At 50.0% G+C, this 16,573-nt stretch overlaps 1 protein-coding gene across 4 annotated transcripts; it reads left to right on the top strand.

Annotated features, from left to right (window-relative positions):
- Positions 1-232: 232 nt before the first annotated feature.
- On the top strand, positions 233-12,588 carry CCNL1 (cyclin L1). 4 transcript variants are annotated; one of them, XR_004060963.1, is made up of 12 exons: positions 259-483; positions 675-749; positions 910-1,019; positions 6,952-7,072; positions 7,490-7,554; positions 8,836-8,935; positions 9,063-9,167; positions 9,416-9,557; positions 10,625-10,736; positions 10,849-10,947; positions 11,753-12,205; positions 12,244-12,588. XR_004060963.1 is itself a non-coding variant. In XM_030954538.1 (11 exons), exons 1-11 carry the CDS (start codon positions 388-390, stop codon positions 12,102-12,104), a joined length of 1,377 nt encoding a protein of 458 aa, XP_030810398.1. In that variant the 5' UTR covers positions 233-387; the 3' UTR covers positions 12,105-12,588. The 4 variants fall into 4 exon arrangements, 3 of the variants coding, with proteins under 3 accessions (XP_030810398.1, XP_030810396.1, XP_030810397.1); XM_030954538.1 differs by having other exon boundaries at positions 233-483; positions 11,753-12,588; XM_030954536.1 differs by lacking the exon at positions 10,849-10,947 and having other exon boundaries at positions 11,753-12,588.
- The last annotated feature ends 3,985 nt before the right edge of the window (positions 12,589-16,573 follow it).

The following is a 16,573-nucleotide window of genomic DNA, read 5'->3' as shown; positions in this document are numbered from 1 at the left end:
AGGTTTCACCCGCTCCCGTTCCTGCCCTGCTCCCCTGTTTGCGGTGCCGGTTCCCGTTCCTGGTTCCCATTCCCGGTTCCCGGTCCCGGGGCGTGTCCCGCGGACTCTTTTTTCCCGCCGCCCCCCGCGCGCGTGGCGCTGGCGCGTGCGTCACGCGCGGGGCCGCGCAGTCGGCGCGCGGCCGCTGCCGGGAGCGGACCCGGACCCAGCGCCCGCTCCGCCGCCATGGCCGCCGCGCACCCGGGCCCCGCCGCGCCCGCCGCCCCCGCCCCGCCGCCTCCTCCCGCCGCTCCGGGCATCCTCATCGGCGACCGGCTCTACTCCGAGGTGTCGCTGACCATCGACCACTCGCTGATCCCCGAGGAGCGGCTCTCGCCCACCCCCTCCATGCAGGACGGGCTGGACCTGCAGTGTGAGACCGACCTGCGCATCCTGGGCTGCGAGCTCATCCAGGCGGCCGGCATCCTGCTGCGGCTGCCGCAGGTGGGCCCTTGCCGGGGCTTCCAAGGGGGCCGGGAGGGAAGGAAGGGAAGCGAAAGGCGGGCGCCGCCATTGTGGCGGCGGGAAGGGCGTGAGGCGGCGCGGGGGGGCGGCGGCGCCTGACACAAAATGGCGGCGGCTGGGCCAGGGCACTGACTCGGCTCCTTCTCCCTCCTCCTCTTCTGCCCTTACAGGTGGCTATGGCGACGGGGCAGGTGCTGTTCCATCGGTTCTTCTACTCCAAGTCCTTCGTCAAGCACAGCTTCGAGGTGAGCGCGGCCCGGGGGCACCGGGAGAGGGCGGCTGGGGCGGCCACGCGCCACGCAGGCCGCTCGCTTCGAGCCTGGCGGATTTGCTTCTAAGTTACGTAATTCTCTGCTTATCTGGGTTGAAAATTGTTTGCTTAACGGAAACGGGGCTTCTTTTCAGATTGTTGCTATGGCCTGCATCAATCTCGCGTCCAAAATCGAAGAGGCGCCTCGTCGGATAAGGGACGTGATCAACGTGTTCCATCACTTGCGGCAGTTAAGAGCAAAAAGGTAAGATCAGCTTCGTTATGAGCATAAGCACGTATTACCACTAATGTTCGCTGCAGTTCTCAATTCACAGTATTTTTCCAGGCTAAGTTCAACGACCTAAAATTGAGAAGGGAGTGCCCGTTGGCTGCTGTGTAGGCAGTACAGTGCAAGCTCGGCTGCTTCTGCTTTTGTTCACTTGGTAGACCCGTTTGTCGTTGTTGATGTAGCTACGAGTTACAATTGGCAAGTATTGGTTCTAGTTTTAGGACCATGGTTGTGGTTTCAGGTCTGTTTGTTGATTTTTTTTGGCGTCTCATAGTTACTGTAAGATAGTCTTAGGTGTGCCTAGCCAGTTAGTGAGTTGCTGTGTATTCTCCAGTTTTTTAGCCATACTTAGCAGTCACGATGCTTTTTTCTCGTTAATCTGTGGCTATCCAATTGTGGTTGTGGTGTTAAGAAAGTATCTCTTAAGAAGGAGCTGAACTTTCAGTGGTGACAATGCGTTTATAAAAAACATTTTAGAAAGTACCTGAGAAAACGCCTGGTTTGGCCTGCAGTGTTTGCAGCTGTATTGGTGAGGAGCGTGTAATTGAGTCTGGGAGGCTGAAGGCATTTTTAGGTGCAGAAGGTGAGAGCGGCGTTGCTCTGGTGTGCTTGTGCAGATGGAGTGGGGCTCACCTGGCCTTGTGCAGGTGGGGTAGAGCTGTCCCAGTTCTGAGTTCTGGTGCTGCTCTTCGTGTTTAAAGCAGCGTTTTTAATGTGAAAAGCAAATAACCGATGCATTGAGAGGAGGAAGGCGTGGTTGAAGGGCAAGAGTTCTCTAGGTTACTGTTGAACACAAAATCTCCTTAATTCTGTCGGGCAGCAATGTCACAGTCTGGGACTGGAGACTTCAGCTTTGTTTCTGGTGCCTGATTGCTTAAAGTTTCAGGTACTCTAGTTACAAAAGGATTTTGCTTTCAGCTACAGTGTTAAATTCACACTTCATTTCCCTGCTCTGTGTCACCAGGTGACGGCAGGAATTTAAACACGTGTTGTGCAAGCTTTTCTGAGAAGCAGAGTAGAAATCCCTTAGGGAAGCCAGCTGTTTGTTGGTGTCTTTTTCCTGGTTATGCTTCTGTTGAAGCTCCAGCTTTGGCCTTTACTGCCTCCTGATGGTGTTGTCCTAGTTAGTTCTAGATCCAAGAAGGAAGAGGTGGTGTTAAACTTTGGAGTTTAGCTTTGTTCTGTCTGGCCTTTAAGGCTGTTCTCCCTGATGGCCCTGAGGGAGCTGTGTGAAGTTTTGCCAGGTGTGAATTCAGTGGGATTGTGTTCCACGGTTATTAAGGGAGTCTGGTTATTGGAATTACTGGAGCAGGCTCAGTGATTAGTAACGTTCTGGCCTCCGTCCAGGCAGTGAAGGTTAATTAATCATATGCCTTGCTTTCCTTTGCAACGAGAATACAAATTAGTTGTTTCTTTGTGCTGTGTGAAGGATCAGAGAAACCGAACTTAACCTGTGAATTTAAATCTTTCCAGCTAGCCTGTTGCAAATCCCAACTTGTGCATGTTACGTGGTGCCTAAAGTGCATCATGTCCAGAGAAATCGTGCACTGCTACCCATTATTTTCGGGAGAAATGGGTATTGTTGCTCTGCGATTCTGAGTGAATCTGCATGAAATTAACCTTAAAAATGCTGCAGTCTGACATTCAGGCTTGCACAACCCCCTCCCCTTTTTTTTTTTTAGCAAGCAGGATGTAAACGTTTTTCTGTACTTTTTACAAGCTGACAATTCCATCACCTGTACACGTTATTAACTTCAACTCTTTTTTCCCTTGCAACCGACTATACAGCGACCAGCTACATTTACCAAAGCCTGGGTGATGTGGAGTGGTACATAAAGATGAAGCTGTCGTCATGGCAACAGTGAGTGAAGTATCGAAAATCCCCAAGGAGAAGCCAGTGCTCTGAGCATAGGTCACTGGAATCGGGGGACTAACAGGTTGGCCGCTGGTGAACCATTTGGAAGAACTCCTGTATCTTGTTATAAGCTTTTTTCTTTGCTGTCCAGGTTTTTAGAATACTAGCTTGACCTTTTTTTATTTTATTTTTTACTGAAGCTAACACTTAGGCTGTAGTTAGTCTCTCACACACACCCCAGAACTGAAACAGGCTACTGTACTTTCTTTTTTAGTCTAGCATTTCTGTTAACTGAAGCTCTTAACCTGCACACGAATTTGGGGTAGTTTGGGTAGGCTTTGCTTTCTTTCTTAACCAGTTTTGGGTTCTTAGTTCCACTTTCTGGCTCTGTATAATTGCAGCTTGAATTCACAGTAAAACAAGGGTATGGAAGTCTTGAATTTGTATATTTTTATCAATTATGATGTAAGCAGTCCCTTTTATGTACCTGTTTGCAGAACTGGGAATTGCATTGGAATTTTCTTTTTATGACACATGTAGTCAACCAAGGTGGTATTTCTAATGCTGAGAAGTAAGAAAAAGCTAAATAAGTGTTTTGGACAAGCATATTTTCTTTGGGATCTTTACGAGCATATGTGATGTAGAACTGCATGTAAAAATGTTTGTGTGCATGGAGAAAAGCTCGTACTATGGAAAAACTGCTTTTTAAATAACTGTGCCAAAACCTCTCTGTTCTGAGCAAAGTGCAACTGTTGTTTAATGTAGAATGTAGTTTGAAGTTGATTTTATTTCTTTTAACTGTGCCTAAAAGCTGCAGAAGGTCCTGAGACTGGAAATGTGACTGGTGTGGTGCTGTAATCTCACATGGTGCTTTGAGGTGTTGAGTCAGCTGTTCCTCATTCAGGGGCCCTGCACTGGGGCTGCATTAGTGACACACATCCCTAGTGCCTTCAGACTGTCTGCAAACCTGTGCTGCTTGTGGTTGTGATCCTGGAGGCAAACAGAGAGCTGGTGTTCTTGTACTGACCAGCATAACAGATCTCTGCTCTGAAATGAGGTGCTGGTGCCCTGCTGTACTGGTCACGAGTGCTGTGCTCATTAGGAGCAAAACTCCACGCAGGGCACTGTTCCTCCCAGTATTAGTCATGCCAAAGACATCAAAGTTCAGTATTGCACCAAATGAAGCTGCAGCTGTGTGGAGAACTCAGGTTTCATTTGTCAGTGTGATTTTTAAAAAAGGTATTTGTAATTAATTTATTGTTACAAACACGTTACAGTGTGTGTTATTCTTCTGGGTTGTTACACAATCTAAATCCTAATCAAGTTTTTATCTAAGTGTTGGATTGACTTCCCAGAGGGACCACTGTGTGCTCTGTTCTTAAAGATGAAGTTTTGCCTGGAGCTCTAGTGCTGGCCTGTAGGAACAGATTCCCAGTAGGAACTTGCAACACTCCTTGGCTATACAGGGTTTGAAGCTTATATTTCATATATAAGCTTACAAATTCTTTTTCTCTGATTTGGTACTTGGTCCAAAGATAATTCTTGGACCGAGAATTAAGTGCAGCAAATGCACTGACAAAGTTCCTCTTTTTTGTAGTAGAAAACAAAGAAGTTTCTCAAAGGGGAATTTGTGAAGTTTCTAACTTGTAAATAATTGTTTACCAACATTGCAGAGTTTATGGCAAAAGTATTGAATTGGTGAATCAATGCAGTGGAGAACCTGACCTGTGCCAGTTATAAGGTGCAGTAAAACACTTAAGTCTCCTGCAGATTTTTCTTTTTCCATGAGTGGATAAAAGGCTGTATTTGTCTGGAAGTCTGTCTGGGTAAACTGATGGTTTTCATGGCTTCCTTAGGGCGGTAGAACTCGTGACCAAAGGAGTGTGGGACAGCAGAGTAAAGCAAAGTACACTGGGCATCTTGGGTTTCCTGTCCCTGTGCTGTGGAACCTGGGCCAAGTGTGACCTGTTGGTGCTGATCCCATGGCCCTGTGCAAGTACAGTGAAAAACTTAAAATGCAGTAAAGGCTCCCATCTGTCCTGCTGCACTCGGAGCCACCTTAACTTCCTGCCAGAGCTCTCAGGGAATGCAGGGACATGTGGAAGGTGGGCTGGATCATCCTGAGCAGTCCCACTGGAGATTGTGTTAATAGACCAGAAGTCATGGCTGTCCTAAGTGTGTAACCCAAGATCTCCCACCTGTGATGAAGCTTTCTGCTGACAAATAGCCTGAACTCCTGTGGGTGCTCCTCTGCAGATCCTGTTAATGCCAGTGATCTGGAGATGAAACTGGGGAGAGCAGTACTGAAGGAATGGTTATCGGCACCAGTAAAATTGATGGGAATGAGCTGGAAGTGAATCAGCTTCACTGATGGCAAGAGCTCAGCTTGGTTATTCCACTGTCCCACTCCAGAGCACTGTTCAGCCTGTCTCTGTAGTGCTGAAGTGTTGGACAAAAAGCAGCTCCGCACTGAAGTAGTTATCCTAAAGAGTTAGAAAAACTTTTCATTTTCAGTTAAATTATGGGGAGAAAAGGAAAAACAGCCAACCATAAACAAAAGAAAAAATCTCCTAATTTTGGGTTTATTTAGAGGAGCTGAAATGAAAAACTCTGTAAACTTGCCCTGATGAGTGAGAGTAACGCTTAACTAGAGAAGTTACTCTGCTGGAACATGGAAAACCTTTATTAAATAATGAGACAGTACTTGGATTGCAGGTCCAGCCTGGCACCAGGAAGCTGCAGTTGATCATTCCAGAGCTGGCAGCTGCATCTCAGCCCCTTAGGAAGAGCAGGGACAGCTCATGCTTCAGGTGCATGGTGGTACAACAAGATGCTTTCATTAGAGAAGGTTGTGGTGCCTGTCCAGGTGACTGCAGAGGTCATGGCATAAACTGGATTATTCCAGACTTGTCATTAATTAACCCTTCCTGGGGTGGGAACCTTGGTTTTTTGAATATATTTTTCTGTTCTGTGACCTGTCAGGGAAGAGAAGTGAAATCCACTCATGTAATTTGCAAGTTGGTAGTGAAATATTTTGTCTGATACAACAAAAGCTGTGTTTTGAATCCACTTTGCATTACTTTTTTTCTTTTGAAGGTAATGTAAAATAAATTTGCCACCAGTGCTTGGGGTGTATCGTGTGCACAGACCGTCGTTTATTAGAGCATGACAAGCTGCAAAAACATTATTCTGCTTTAGAAAGCACATGGAATGTGTGAGGCATATTACAGGGAAAAAGCTGGTCTGTCTTCAGGAGGAAGTGGATTAAAATATCCCGTGTGGAATGTTGAAAAGTCAAGTCTAAGCACGGACAAAGCAAATATGCAATGGAGTGTGACACTTGTGCATCAAGTGTACAGAAGGTTTTTGTGATGAAACATGCTGTGGACAGTACAGGGTTTGGACTTGGGAGGAATTAGGATTGACAGTGCTGGAGTTTGAAATGTCTCTCTGAAGTGAGCTGTTGTTTTGCAAATGCAGACAGCAGCAGGATCATCCCTGGTACCCAGAGTCCCAGGCAGATCCGTGCCCATGTCCCGGGTTAATCCTGTGCCTCGCTCCGCTTTTCACACATCGCAGGGCAGGGCTGGCTTCTCTGAAGGGTCAATCGGCTGCTCTTCAATGCATAGGAAACTGCAGTTTGTAGAACACCAGTTGCTACTTTAATGCCAGGGAGAACCCTGGTCTGGCTTACTTCTGCTTTGAAATCCTGCCTGGCAAAGGACTCCTTCTGCCACCTCTGGCACGGAGAGGAAAAGTTCTTGGGAGTGCCCCCATCAAGCCAACTCCTTCCAGCAGCTGGAGCAGTGCAGTTTGCATACACAGGAGCAGAAGGTTATTTTTTTTAATCTCAGCCATCTAATCTGTAGCTAGCCAAAAGCAGCAACTAAACTAGTTTATCTAAACTTGGACAGCATAAGATTAATGCTTAAACTTGCTTGCAGGAGTTGAAAACCGGTTTCTGTTGCCATTAGTTGGTTGGAAGGGAAAACAGAGTTGCCGTTATTTTTGGATATGCAAAACAGTTTTGATTTTATTTCTTGCAAACTATAGGACTCCAAGCCCACTGATACTTGATCAGAACTACATAAACACCAAAAATCAAGTAATCAAAGCAGAAAGGAGGGTACTGAAGGAGTTGGGATTTTGTGTTCATGTCAAGCATCCTCATAAGGTGAGTTCTCAATAATAATGTAATTGTAATTCTTACTCTGCTTTGGTGACATCACTGGGAGCTGTGGAACAAGAAACACAGATGTCAGAATGATCTGAATTCTTCTCTCTATTCTCCTATAGTTATTAAAGCTTTTGCCAGGGTACTTGGGCAAACAGCCATATTGACTGTAAAAAGTCACTTCCCTGGGAAAGGGTAAAGGTGGCTGGTTTGAAAATAGCAGAAAAGTAGTGAAATAAATAATTGTCCAAATGTGATGGGCTGACATGAGAGCTTAGAGTGTGTGTTTGCAGAGAAGGAGCCCCCATTGTTTGGGCATACTGTTTGATTTCATTTTGACATATGTATACATGTACTCCTGCTTTATGTGTTGAAACTGAGTCTCTTTTTTCTTCCCCCCCCCTCCTTATTCCTCAGATCATTGTTATGTATTTACAAGTCCTAGAATGTGAACGTAATCAAACCCTGGTACAGACAGCCTGGTAAGTTGCTATTTTCCATTCTTTTCCTAGCCAGGAAAATAGTAGCAGAAATAACAAGCCTGCTGATCGCTATGCAAAGCAGTGAGATGTAAGTCACCACCCAAACACATTTGGACAATCTTGCGGTGCTTGTTTCTGCTTACTATTTTCATGGCTTGATTCCAGTGTAGTGATGGAGAACTCAATTTAACTTTGTTCTTTTTTCTACTCTTTGATTGAAGGGTAGTCCCTGCTGGTAAGTCATAGAGCTCTGCCCTCTGCACCTCAGCCCATGACCTGGGGATGGCTGCTTTGGCTGCCCTTCTCTCCAGCCAAGCCAGTGCAAGCCTCAGCGAGTTCACTGCCGTCACCCAAAGCCATCGGGCAGCACCTCCTAGTTCTGTCCTGGCGCCAGGATTTGTATATTTGGTTCTAGAAGTAACTCTTACAACTGTTTCTCAATGTCTTTGTTGCCTACCTGCTGTATGTTAAAGGACACGTGGGGGACGATTCTGCCAGCGTTTCTTTCGTTGATTTAACATTTAACCTTGACTTAAACAGAGGGTGACAGTGCATGCAGCATGTTCACTTAGCAGCCAGGCTGGGCATGGGGGTGTAGAGTCCTCACTGACTGACTGCTGTTCTCTCTCCCGTGTTGGGAATTCAGAAATCCATGGAGCTCTGCTGCTCACCCCATCTCTGGGTGAGTGTTACTGGCAGTGCCAGCCCTGTGCAACTGCAGCAGCTCAACAGGTCGGGGTCCAGTTCTAACTCACACATCTTTTCCAACACTCAGAGAGCAAATGGGGTGCGTCTCCCTGGGTGAAGTTAAAGTGGCTCAAAGCACACAAAATTTAAATGCACTCAGAGTTTTATGAACTCTGCAGGTTGCATGTAGCCTCTGGATAATGGTAGGTTGAAAATGCACCTTGCTCTTCTGATGGCTCTTGAGTTCTACATTGATCTTTAAATACAAACCCATTGATGTTTAAGACAATGAGCTGGACAAATGCAAAGTGCTTGTTAAATTGTAACTCAGTGGACACTTCCCAGGGTAACTTCAGCTAGGAAGTGGCTGTTCCACACTGCTTGGATTTACTGCTGCACCTTACTGCCTTGGGGTTTAAAATGGTGACAGTGCTGCAAACTGTGACACATGTAAACATCCAGCACAACCTGAAGGAAATCACATGTTCAATGTAACAACAGAAAAAATAATAAAGTCAATTGAGTCTCCAGTATTGTTATCCTCTAAAAGAAAAGCAAACTGGAGTTCCAAACGGTGCTGCTTTGTTTTTTCAGGAATTACATGAACGACAGCCTCCGGACAAATGTGTTTGTTCGCTTCCAGCCGGAGACCATCGCGTGTGCGTGCATTTACCTCGCTGCTAGAGCCCTGCAGGTGAGCCCTGCCCGCACTGAACTCTGCCTTACACTGCTGCTGCTCTGCTTCCAAGGAAATACATGACAATATTTCAGCAAAACCTGACCTGAAATCTCCATTAAGCTTCTCCTTGTTTGATTTTCAGATCCCGCTGCCTACCCGTCCTCACTGGTTCCTGCTCTTCGGCACCACGGAAGAGGAGATTCAGGAGATCTGCTTAACAACTCTGAAGCTTTATACCAGAAAGAAGGTGAGTTTGACACGTTGGGGTTTGCTGCTTGATGCTCAGTGCAGCTTGAGCTGAGTTATGGTTGTCCGGAAAAGTTAGGGAATGCCTAATACAAATGTGCGAATGGAAAGGGCTCCAGTAAGGAGAGAACAAATTCTGGAAGTTACATTACTGGACAAATCATTAAAAGCCAACTCAGTATTTTTCAGAAATGAGATTAAATATGAATTACATTAGTTCAGCTTCATATCTGGTTGTTACCTCCACAGCCTAATTACGAATTTCTGGATAAAGAAGTAGAAAAGAGGAAAATGGCACTACAGGAAGCAAAACTGAAAGCAAAGGGTTTAAATCCAGATGGAACTCCAGCACTCTCAACACTGGGTGGCTTTTCTCCTGCATCCAAACCATGTAAGTCTGTTTTCTGAACAGGATAACTTTTTTAGTTTTTAACATAGATTTTAAAACCAGTCTCAAAACCTTGAAACCAGATTAGAAAGAAAAAGAGATGCTTTATTCCACATTTCCCCAGATAAGAGAGTGATACATTAATAGTATGCACCCTTAAGAGAATAATGAAGCAGGAGTTGCTGTGTGTTCTGAGAGGTAGAGAGGCTTTTTGGATTTAATTTGGGGGTGCTGCAATAGCCTTCATGGCCCCTTTTGCAGCAGGATTCTGTGAAAATTCCTTGCCCTGATGGTTTTTAATGTGTTTGGCAACTGTTTGGTGCAGTGAGGGCAGACAGCTGGTGGGCAGGAAATGGAGGAGAGAGAGGCCCAGCACTACCTTGGCATCAGAGGGAGTTAAATGGAACATGTATTCTGAACTGGCCAGTCTGTCTGAGCTCTCATGGTTTCTCCTGAAGAGTCCTGAGTTTTCAGAGGTCTCTGGGCTGGGCAGTGTGAATTTCTGACAGAACAAGGGAAGTGTTTTCTGCAAGGTGGGAGCCGAGGTTGGAAGAGTTTAAAAGCAGGAGCCTCTGGTGGGCTTAACAGCCCCTCCGTGAAAGGTGAATCCATCTCTGGGCTGTACCAACTGTCTGTAGAGACAGACTGATGTATTAACTGGATAATTTTATTTGTTACTCATTTATATTTGTGCCATTATTGTAAAGATGAAATCTAATTTTGCTGGGCAGGCTTAGTCCTTTCTATAGCATTGGAAATAAATGCCAAGGTAACACATTCTGTATTGTCGGGCATAAGGGCAGCTTCTGTTTTGTACCTCTTGGCCTCAGGCGAGCATGGCTGTGTGCCCTGAAGGTGCCAGTGCTGTTCCTCCTTCATATGCAGAGGGTTTCCCCATGAATATCCCATTCCAGGAGTAAATACAAGTGGAGAGATGGGATGAAATAATAAATGTAGCATTCGTATCTACACTTAGTGCAAGTCCTGGTGAAGGTGCCTGAGCAACGTATAGTGTGTTTATGACAAAGGATGAATAAAGAACTGATTCTGAATTGAAATTTAATTCCTAGCTTCCCCAAGAGAAGTAAAAGTAGAGGAGAAATCTCCAGTGTCTGTGAATACCAAAACCATTAAAAAAGAGCCAGAAGAGAGGCAGCAAACCTCCAAGAGCCCTTACAACGGGTAGGTGAAACTCTCCTGCTAAGAGAAGGCTTGAGTACAAATGCAGTGCAGGGAGCTCCTCCCGAGCCCCTGTGGTGTGTCTGTGCTGAGCAGTTGGGTTTGTGCCCTGCAGGCTGAGGAAGGAGAGCAAGAGGAGCCGCAGCAGCCGCAGCGCCAGCCGCTCCCGCTCCCGGACAAAGTCCCGCTCGCGCTCCCACAGCCCCCGCAGGCAGTGAGTGGGGCTGGGGCTGGGGGGGCTGCTGCCTTCAGGGGCACTCCTGAGTGCTGGCCAGCAAAAGGGAGGGGGAGGCTTGGCTTCACGTCAGGCTCTCAGTGCTGGGTGTGGGGCTGTGCTTGAGAGTTCAGGCTGTAAAATGAGCCTGTCCTAACTGCACTGTACCTGGGGAGTCTGTGCTGGGCTGGTGCTAGTCTTCGCTTGGTAGTCTTCCCAAGGATCCCATTACAAGTGAGAGCAGTCTCTGAGAGCACAGTGCCCTTGGAAGGGGACAGAAGTGCCCCAGGTGTGCAGCCTCCTTGTGTCAGTGCTCCCTGGTGCAGTGCATGGCTCTTCAGGGCTCTACCTCTCTCGTGGTACAGGAAGAGAGGGATGCAGGGAGAGCTGCTGACTTTAAGTAGTGGTTTCCTAAGAATATTCAGGCTCACATTGGAGGCTGCTCAGTGTAGTCACTGAAGGAAAAAAACAACACCCAGTCAGTGATCTGGTGTTGACAGAAGACCCTTGAGACAAGGTGGACAAAAGATGCTGCATTCTGGTTTTACTTTGAGCTGTTTAATTTCAAGTGAGCTCAACTAAAAAACTCACAAGAGTGGTTGGGGTTGGAAGGACCTTAAATCCCACATCACTGACCCCAGCCTTCTGTGGGGCAGGTTCTGAGACATTCTCTGTCCTCCTCACTTACCGCTGAGAGACAAAGGCCGATTTCTTGCAGTACCGTGGGAGCTGTAAGCGCTGATTTCTGTTTGCCTCTCCCGCTGTGTGGACACGCTGTAAACTGTAACTGTTGCCTCTCCTGCAGCTACAACAACCGGCGGAGCCTGTCGGGCACCTACAGCTCCCGTTCACGCAGCCGCTCGCGCAGCCACAGCGGGAGCCCCCGGCGGCACCACAACCACGGCTCGCCCCACACCAAGGCCAAGCACGGCCGCGAGGAGCTCAAGGGCAGCAGCAGGCACGGCCACAAGCGGAAAAAGTCCCGCTCCCGCTCGCAGAGCAAGTCCCGGGAGCACTCGGAGGCGGCCAAGAAGCACCGGCACGAGCGCAGCCACCACCGGGAGCGGCGCGAGCGCTCGCGCTCCTTCGAGCGCTCCCACAAGGGCGGCAAGCACCACGGCAGCGGCCGCTCGGGCCACAGCCGGCACCGCCGCTGAGCCCTGGGACTGCTACTGGGGCTGGGCCAGCTCCAGCACCGGCACCAACCTCTCAGACTGCGGGGCTGGGCCAGCTCCAGCACCGAGCCCTGGGACTGCAGGGCTGGGCCAGCTCCGGCACCGAGCCCACGGACTGCAGGGCTGCAGCAGCTTCAACCCCATCTGGTTTCCTAAAAGGTGTAGAAGAATTTTTCTTCTCGTGGGAAAGAAACTGTTACCAACTTTTGCACATAATACCTTAGCAGTATCCCAGAGGTGGCAAACGATCAGGTTCACTGTATGTATTAGAGTTGTGTATTGTTTATTGAGCTGAGAACTGGAGAAAGGATTTCTGTAAAAAAGCAAAACGTACATTATTTTTATACCAGTCAATTGCAGACGCTTATATTTAAGTATAGTTATTTGTTTAAACATGGTGGAGACTTTCTTACACTGGTTTTAGTCTGCATGTGTTCAAAGATTTTTACAAAAAATAAAATATAAAGCTTTTTTTTTTTTTTTACTGCTGGTTGGATGCCAAATGTGTGGAAACTAAACTTGGTTTTCTTACACACCACGGCTTTGACCCCTGTGCCTGAGTAGGACCCGGGGGTGTGGGTGTGCTGCTGTTCGGAGGGGAAAACTGGGAGAGCTTTGGATGTCTGTGTCCTCCTGGGGGTGTAGCTGGGGAGCCACGCAGCAGTTGGAATAAATGGTCATGGACTTGTCTGAAGTTCAGCAGGGTGAGGCAGGGCTGGGCTGCTGCTGTCCCCTGTCCGAGAGCAGGAGCTGCTGGGACATGCCTGGAGCTGTGCCTGCCGTGGAACAGGAGAGCTGCAAGGGGAGAGGAGGAGTCAGATCTGATTCTTCAGCTGCTGCTCAGGTAGTACCAAACCTGGAGCCTGCAGGTGAGAGGTGTTTGCTGTCCTGCTCTCCTGGGCTCTTCCCAGGTGCCTGTGCCATTCCTGCTCTGGCTGAGGCTGGAGTGTTCCCCTGCAGAGCCCAGGTGCTGCCGGCTGCTCCCTGTCACAGGGGCACTGCCAGGCTCTGCTGGGCAGGTGTTCCACAGCCCTCAGAAAGCAGAGGACACCTGAGCCGAGGTCCGTGGTTTGTACATCCTTGCCTGTCCTGCTGGGCCCCCTCTGCAGCTGCCCTGGAAAGGCAGAAAGTGAGTATTTTCGAGGAGGAAAAGAAAATGTGTGTTTCTTGGTTACCACTGTTTTTCAGTCTGTAACAACTGTGTTTGTGTGTGTGGCGTTCAGGAAAATGTGGTTGTTGCTATGGGACTTGAAGGAGCTTTTTCCCCTAGACAGAACTGCTCAGATAGTCCAGATCAGAGAGAATCCCTGGGTTTGGAGGGGCAGCACCTCTGCCTGCCTTGGGTTTGAGGTTTGTGTGGGAGTGACCCGTGGAGGGCTCAGCCCTGGTTTGTGTGAGTGCCGAGCACCCCTGTGTGCTTCACAGCTTCCCTTCCCCGAGCCCAGGGGCTGTGGGACCTGAGGGAGCCCTGAACGCCCCATTCCCTGCAGCACTTGGCAGGAGGAGCTGCAGGGCACAGCAGCTGAAATCTCCCTGCACCACAGCTCCTGTCTCTCCTAAGACTTGGAAGTATCCCTGAATTTTGATGTTTCCATGGAGCTGAGTCACAGAAATGAATCATTTGGCAGGGCTGATGGATTTCAAGCACCTGTGCTGATCTCCAGAGTCACCTGAGGTTACACTCTGCTCTTATCTCAGTAGCTATGACAATTTTTTTTGACTCCCTCACTCCCGGGGTCCCCCCTCACTCCCAGGGTTCCCCCTCACTCCTGGGATGCTGTTCCCCCCCTCATTCCCGGTGCTCCCCCCTCACTCCCGGTGTTTCCCCCCTCACTCCCGGTGTCCCCCTTCCCGTGCCCCCCTCCCGGTGTTTCCCCCCTCACTCCCGGTGTTTCCCCCCTCACTCCCGGTGTTTCCCCCCCCCTCACTCCCGGTGCTCCCCCCTCACTCCCGGTGTTTCCCCCCTCACTCCCGGTGTTTCCCCCCTCACTCCCGGGGTCCCCCCTCATTCCCGATGTTCCCCCTCATTCCCGGTGTTCCCCTCACTCCCGGGTGCCGTTCTGGGATCCCTCTGTAGGTGGAAGTGTTGCCGAGCCCAGCGGAGTCTCCCGGCTCTGCCGGGGCTGCACTCACCGAGGGCCACCGAGGTGAGCAGGGGACAAATGTCCTGCCTTGGGCCATGGGGACAGAGCAGCCCTGTCCCCGGGGCGCGGCCTCGGCTGGACACCCCAATTCCAGCTGCTGGGAGCCGGGGATGGATCAAAGCCTCCAGGGGCGGCACCGGCCGCCAGCTGTGGGAGATTCCCCGGGAGTGAGCAGGGACAGGGACAGCTCCAAGTGACTCCAAAGGGGAGGGAAGGGGGGTCCCTCACCCTGGCCTGGGCTCCTGCAGGTGTCCCAGAGGAGCTGGGGCTGCCCCATCCCTGGAATGTTCCAGGCCCGGGTGATCCCTCTGAGGCCCGGCAGGGCGGGGCAGGCCCAGGGCCTCAAGTGAATGAATGTCCTAAAAGGCCCTCACAGATTTAATTACCCCTGTTCAGGGATTGCTGCAACTTCCCAAAATTCCCTGTGACTTGTGAGCCCAGGTTTGTATGGAGCAATCCGGAGCTGAGACTCAAATGCCTGAGGTCCCGTCTTAGAGTGATTTAGAGGGTGAGAAGCTGAGGTTTTATTCAAAGCCTGAAGGCTGTTCTATGCCTCAATAGCCCTAAAAAAGGAAACACTTTGAGCATCTTTCTGCCAGGGGGAGATGGTTCAAAGTTTGCCCCCCATGCTGAGGAGACTCCTGGCCCGAGGACACAGCGGGGTGACAGTGACTGAAATGGGGCAGAGTGGAGGGAAGAGGCTGGAGCTGTCACCCTGTCCCTTCCAAGGGGATTGAACACCTCCAAGGGCACAGAGCACCCTCCTTCCTCCCCCTCAGCATCCCCTGGGAGCTTCGCTGGGCTGGGAGCCCTGGGCCAGCCCAGGCCCAAACCAGCCCTCCAGAATTCCGTATTTTTCTGTATTTTTAATTTGTATTTTCTGTATTTTTCTCCACCAGGATGCTCAGAACACCGTGGCCCGGCAGGGTGAGAGCACAGTAGTGCTTTGCCATCAAGGAAACCGCAAGAACGAGCGGAGATGTTATCTCTGACATCTGGCTGCGATCAGGGAGCTCTGGCTGCCGTCCCTAATGGACGGGATGGCCCCGGGGCTGCTTTTTGTTTCAGGGCTCCTCGTGCCTTCACCAGCAACAGCGGAGCCGACACGGGGATGCCAGAGCTGGGGACACAAAGGCAGCACCGCCACCCTTCCCCTGCCCTCTGCAGAGCCAACGGTGACCTCGGCGTGGCCAGCGAGCAGCGACGTGTCCTCAGCCACCTTTAACCCAGGTGAGACTGGCTCATCCAGCCCCACCCTGCCACGGCAGGGACACCTCCCCTGTCCCAGGTGCTCCCAGCCCTGTCCAACCCAGCCTTGGACACTGCTAGGGGTCCAGGGGCAGCCCCAGCTCTGTGGACACCCCGAGCACCGAGTGTCCTGCTCCTGCTCTCAGGGTTGTGGTGATCATGAGGTTAAAGGTTCCAGAATAATTTTCCCTGGGTCAGGCTAAGAGGGATCCCTGGAAACTTTTGCCTTCTGGGATCTGTGCATCTCCTGCACACATCCTGCTCTGTGCCAGGAGCCTGCCCAGGTGTTTTGCTCTCCTCTTATTTCAGGCACGGGCTTTGGATTAATTGCTCGTGATCTGAACCCTGAGTTGTGTGATCCAGGGCAGGGGATGTCCTACAGATCCTGGGGAGAGAATGTTCTACACATCCTGGGGAGAGGCTGTCCTACAGATCCTGGGGAGGGGATGTCCCATAGATCCTGGGGAGGGGATGTTCCACAGATCCAGGAAAGGGGATGTCCCACAGATGCAGGGGAGGGGATCTGAGCCCTGGTTCCAGAGTCCTCCTGCACAGCCCTGGCCAGCTCTGGCTCCCCCAGGTCTCTGTTTCTCCAGGGTCAGGTGCACACACAGATCCTCTCCCAGTGGAAGTCCTGTGGACAAGGGACAGTTTCCCTGTCAGATGGACCTTCAGCAGGTTTGGAACATCCTTACCCAGAGCCAGCCAGAGGAAAGGATTCCTGTGGATTTCTGTGAGCACAGAAAATCCTGAAAAAATCCAGAAAATCCACAGAAAATCCTGGTGTCCAGAAGCAGCCTTTCATCCAGAGAGCAGAAATCCAAGTTCTCCCTGTGTCCAGCTTGAGCAGGTGAATTTGTGCCTCATCCAGCTGCAGCTACTGCTTCCTTCCACCACCCTCCAAGGAGGTGCTGGGGTTATTTTTAGAAGGAACCCACAAAAACACCATCTCAACCCAGACACCAGCAAACAGGATGGGGTTGGCAGCCAGCTGAGGCCGTGCTGCTCCTGGGTTACACCCCCGGAGCCTGGCCCTGCCCGGGCGCCTCCCAGCTGCTC

The sequence above is a fragment of the Camarhynchus parvulus genome, chromosome 9, assembly GCF_901933205.1.
Source record: "Camarhynchus parvulus chromosome 9, STF_HiC, whole genome shotgun sequence".
NCBI classification, from domain to species: Eukaryota; Metazoa; Chordata; class Aves; order Passeriformes; family Thraupidae; genus Camarhynchus; species Camarhynchus parvulus.
Note: the sequence above shows the minus strand (reverse complement) of the source record. Positions and strands in the feature narration are given on the sequence as shown.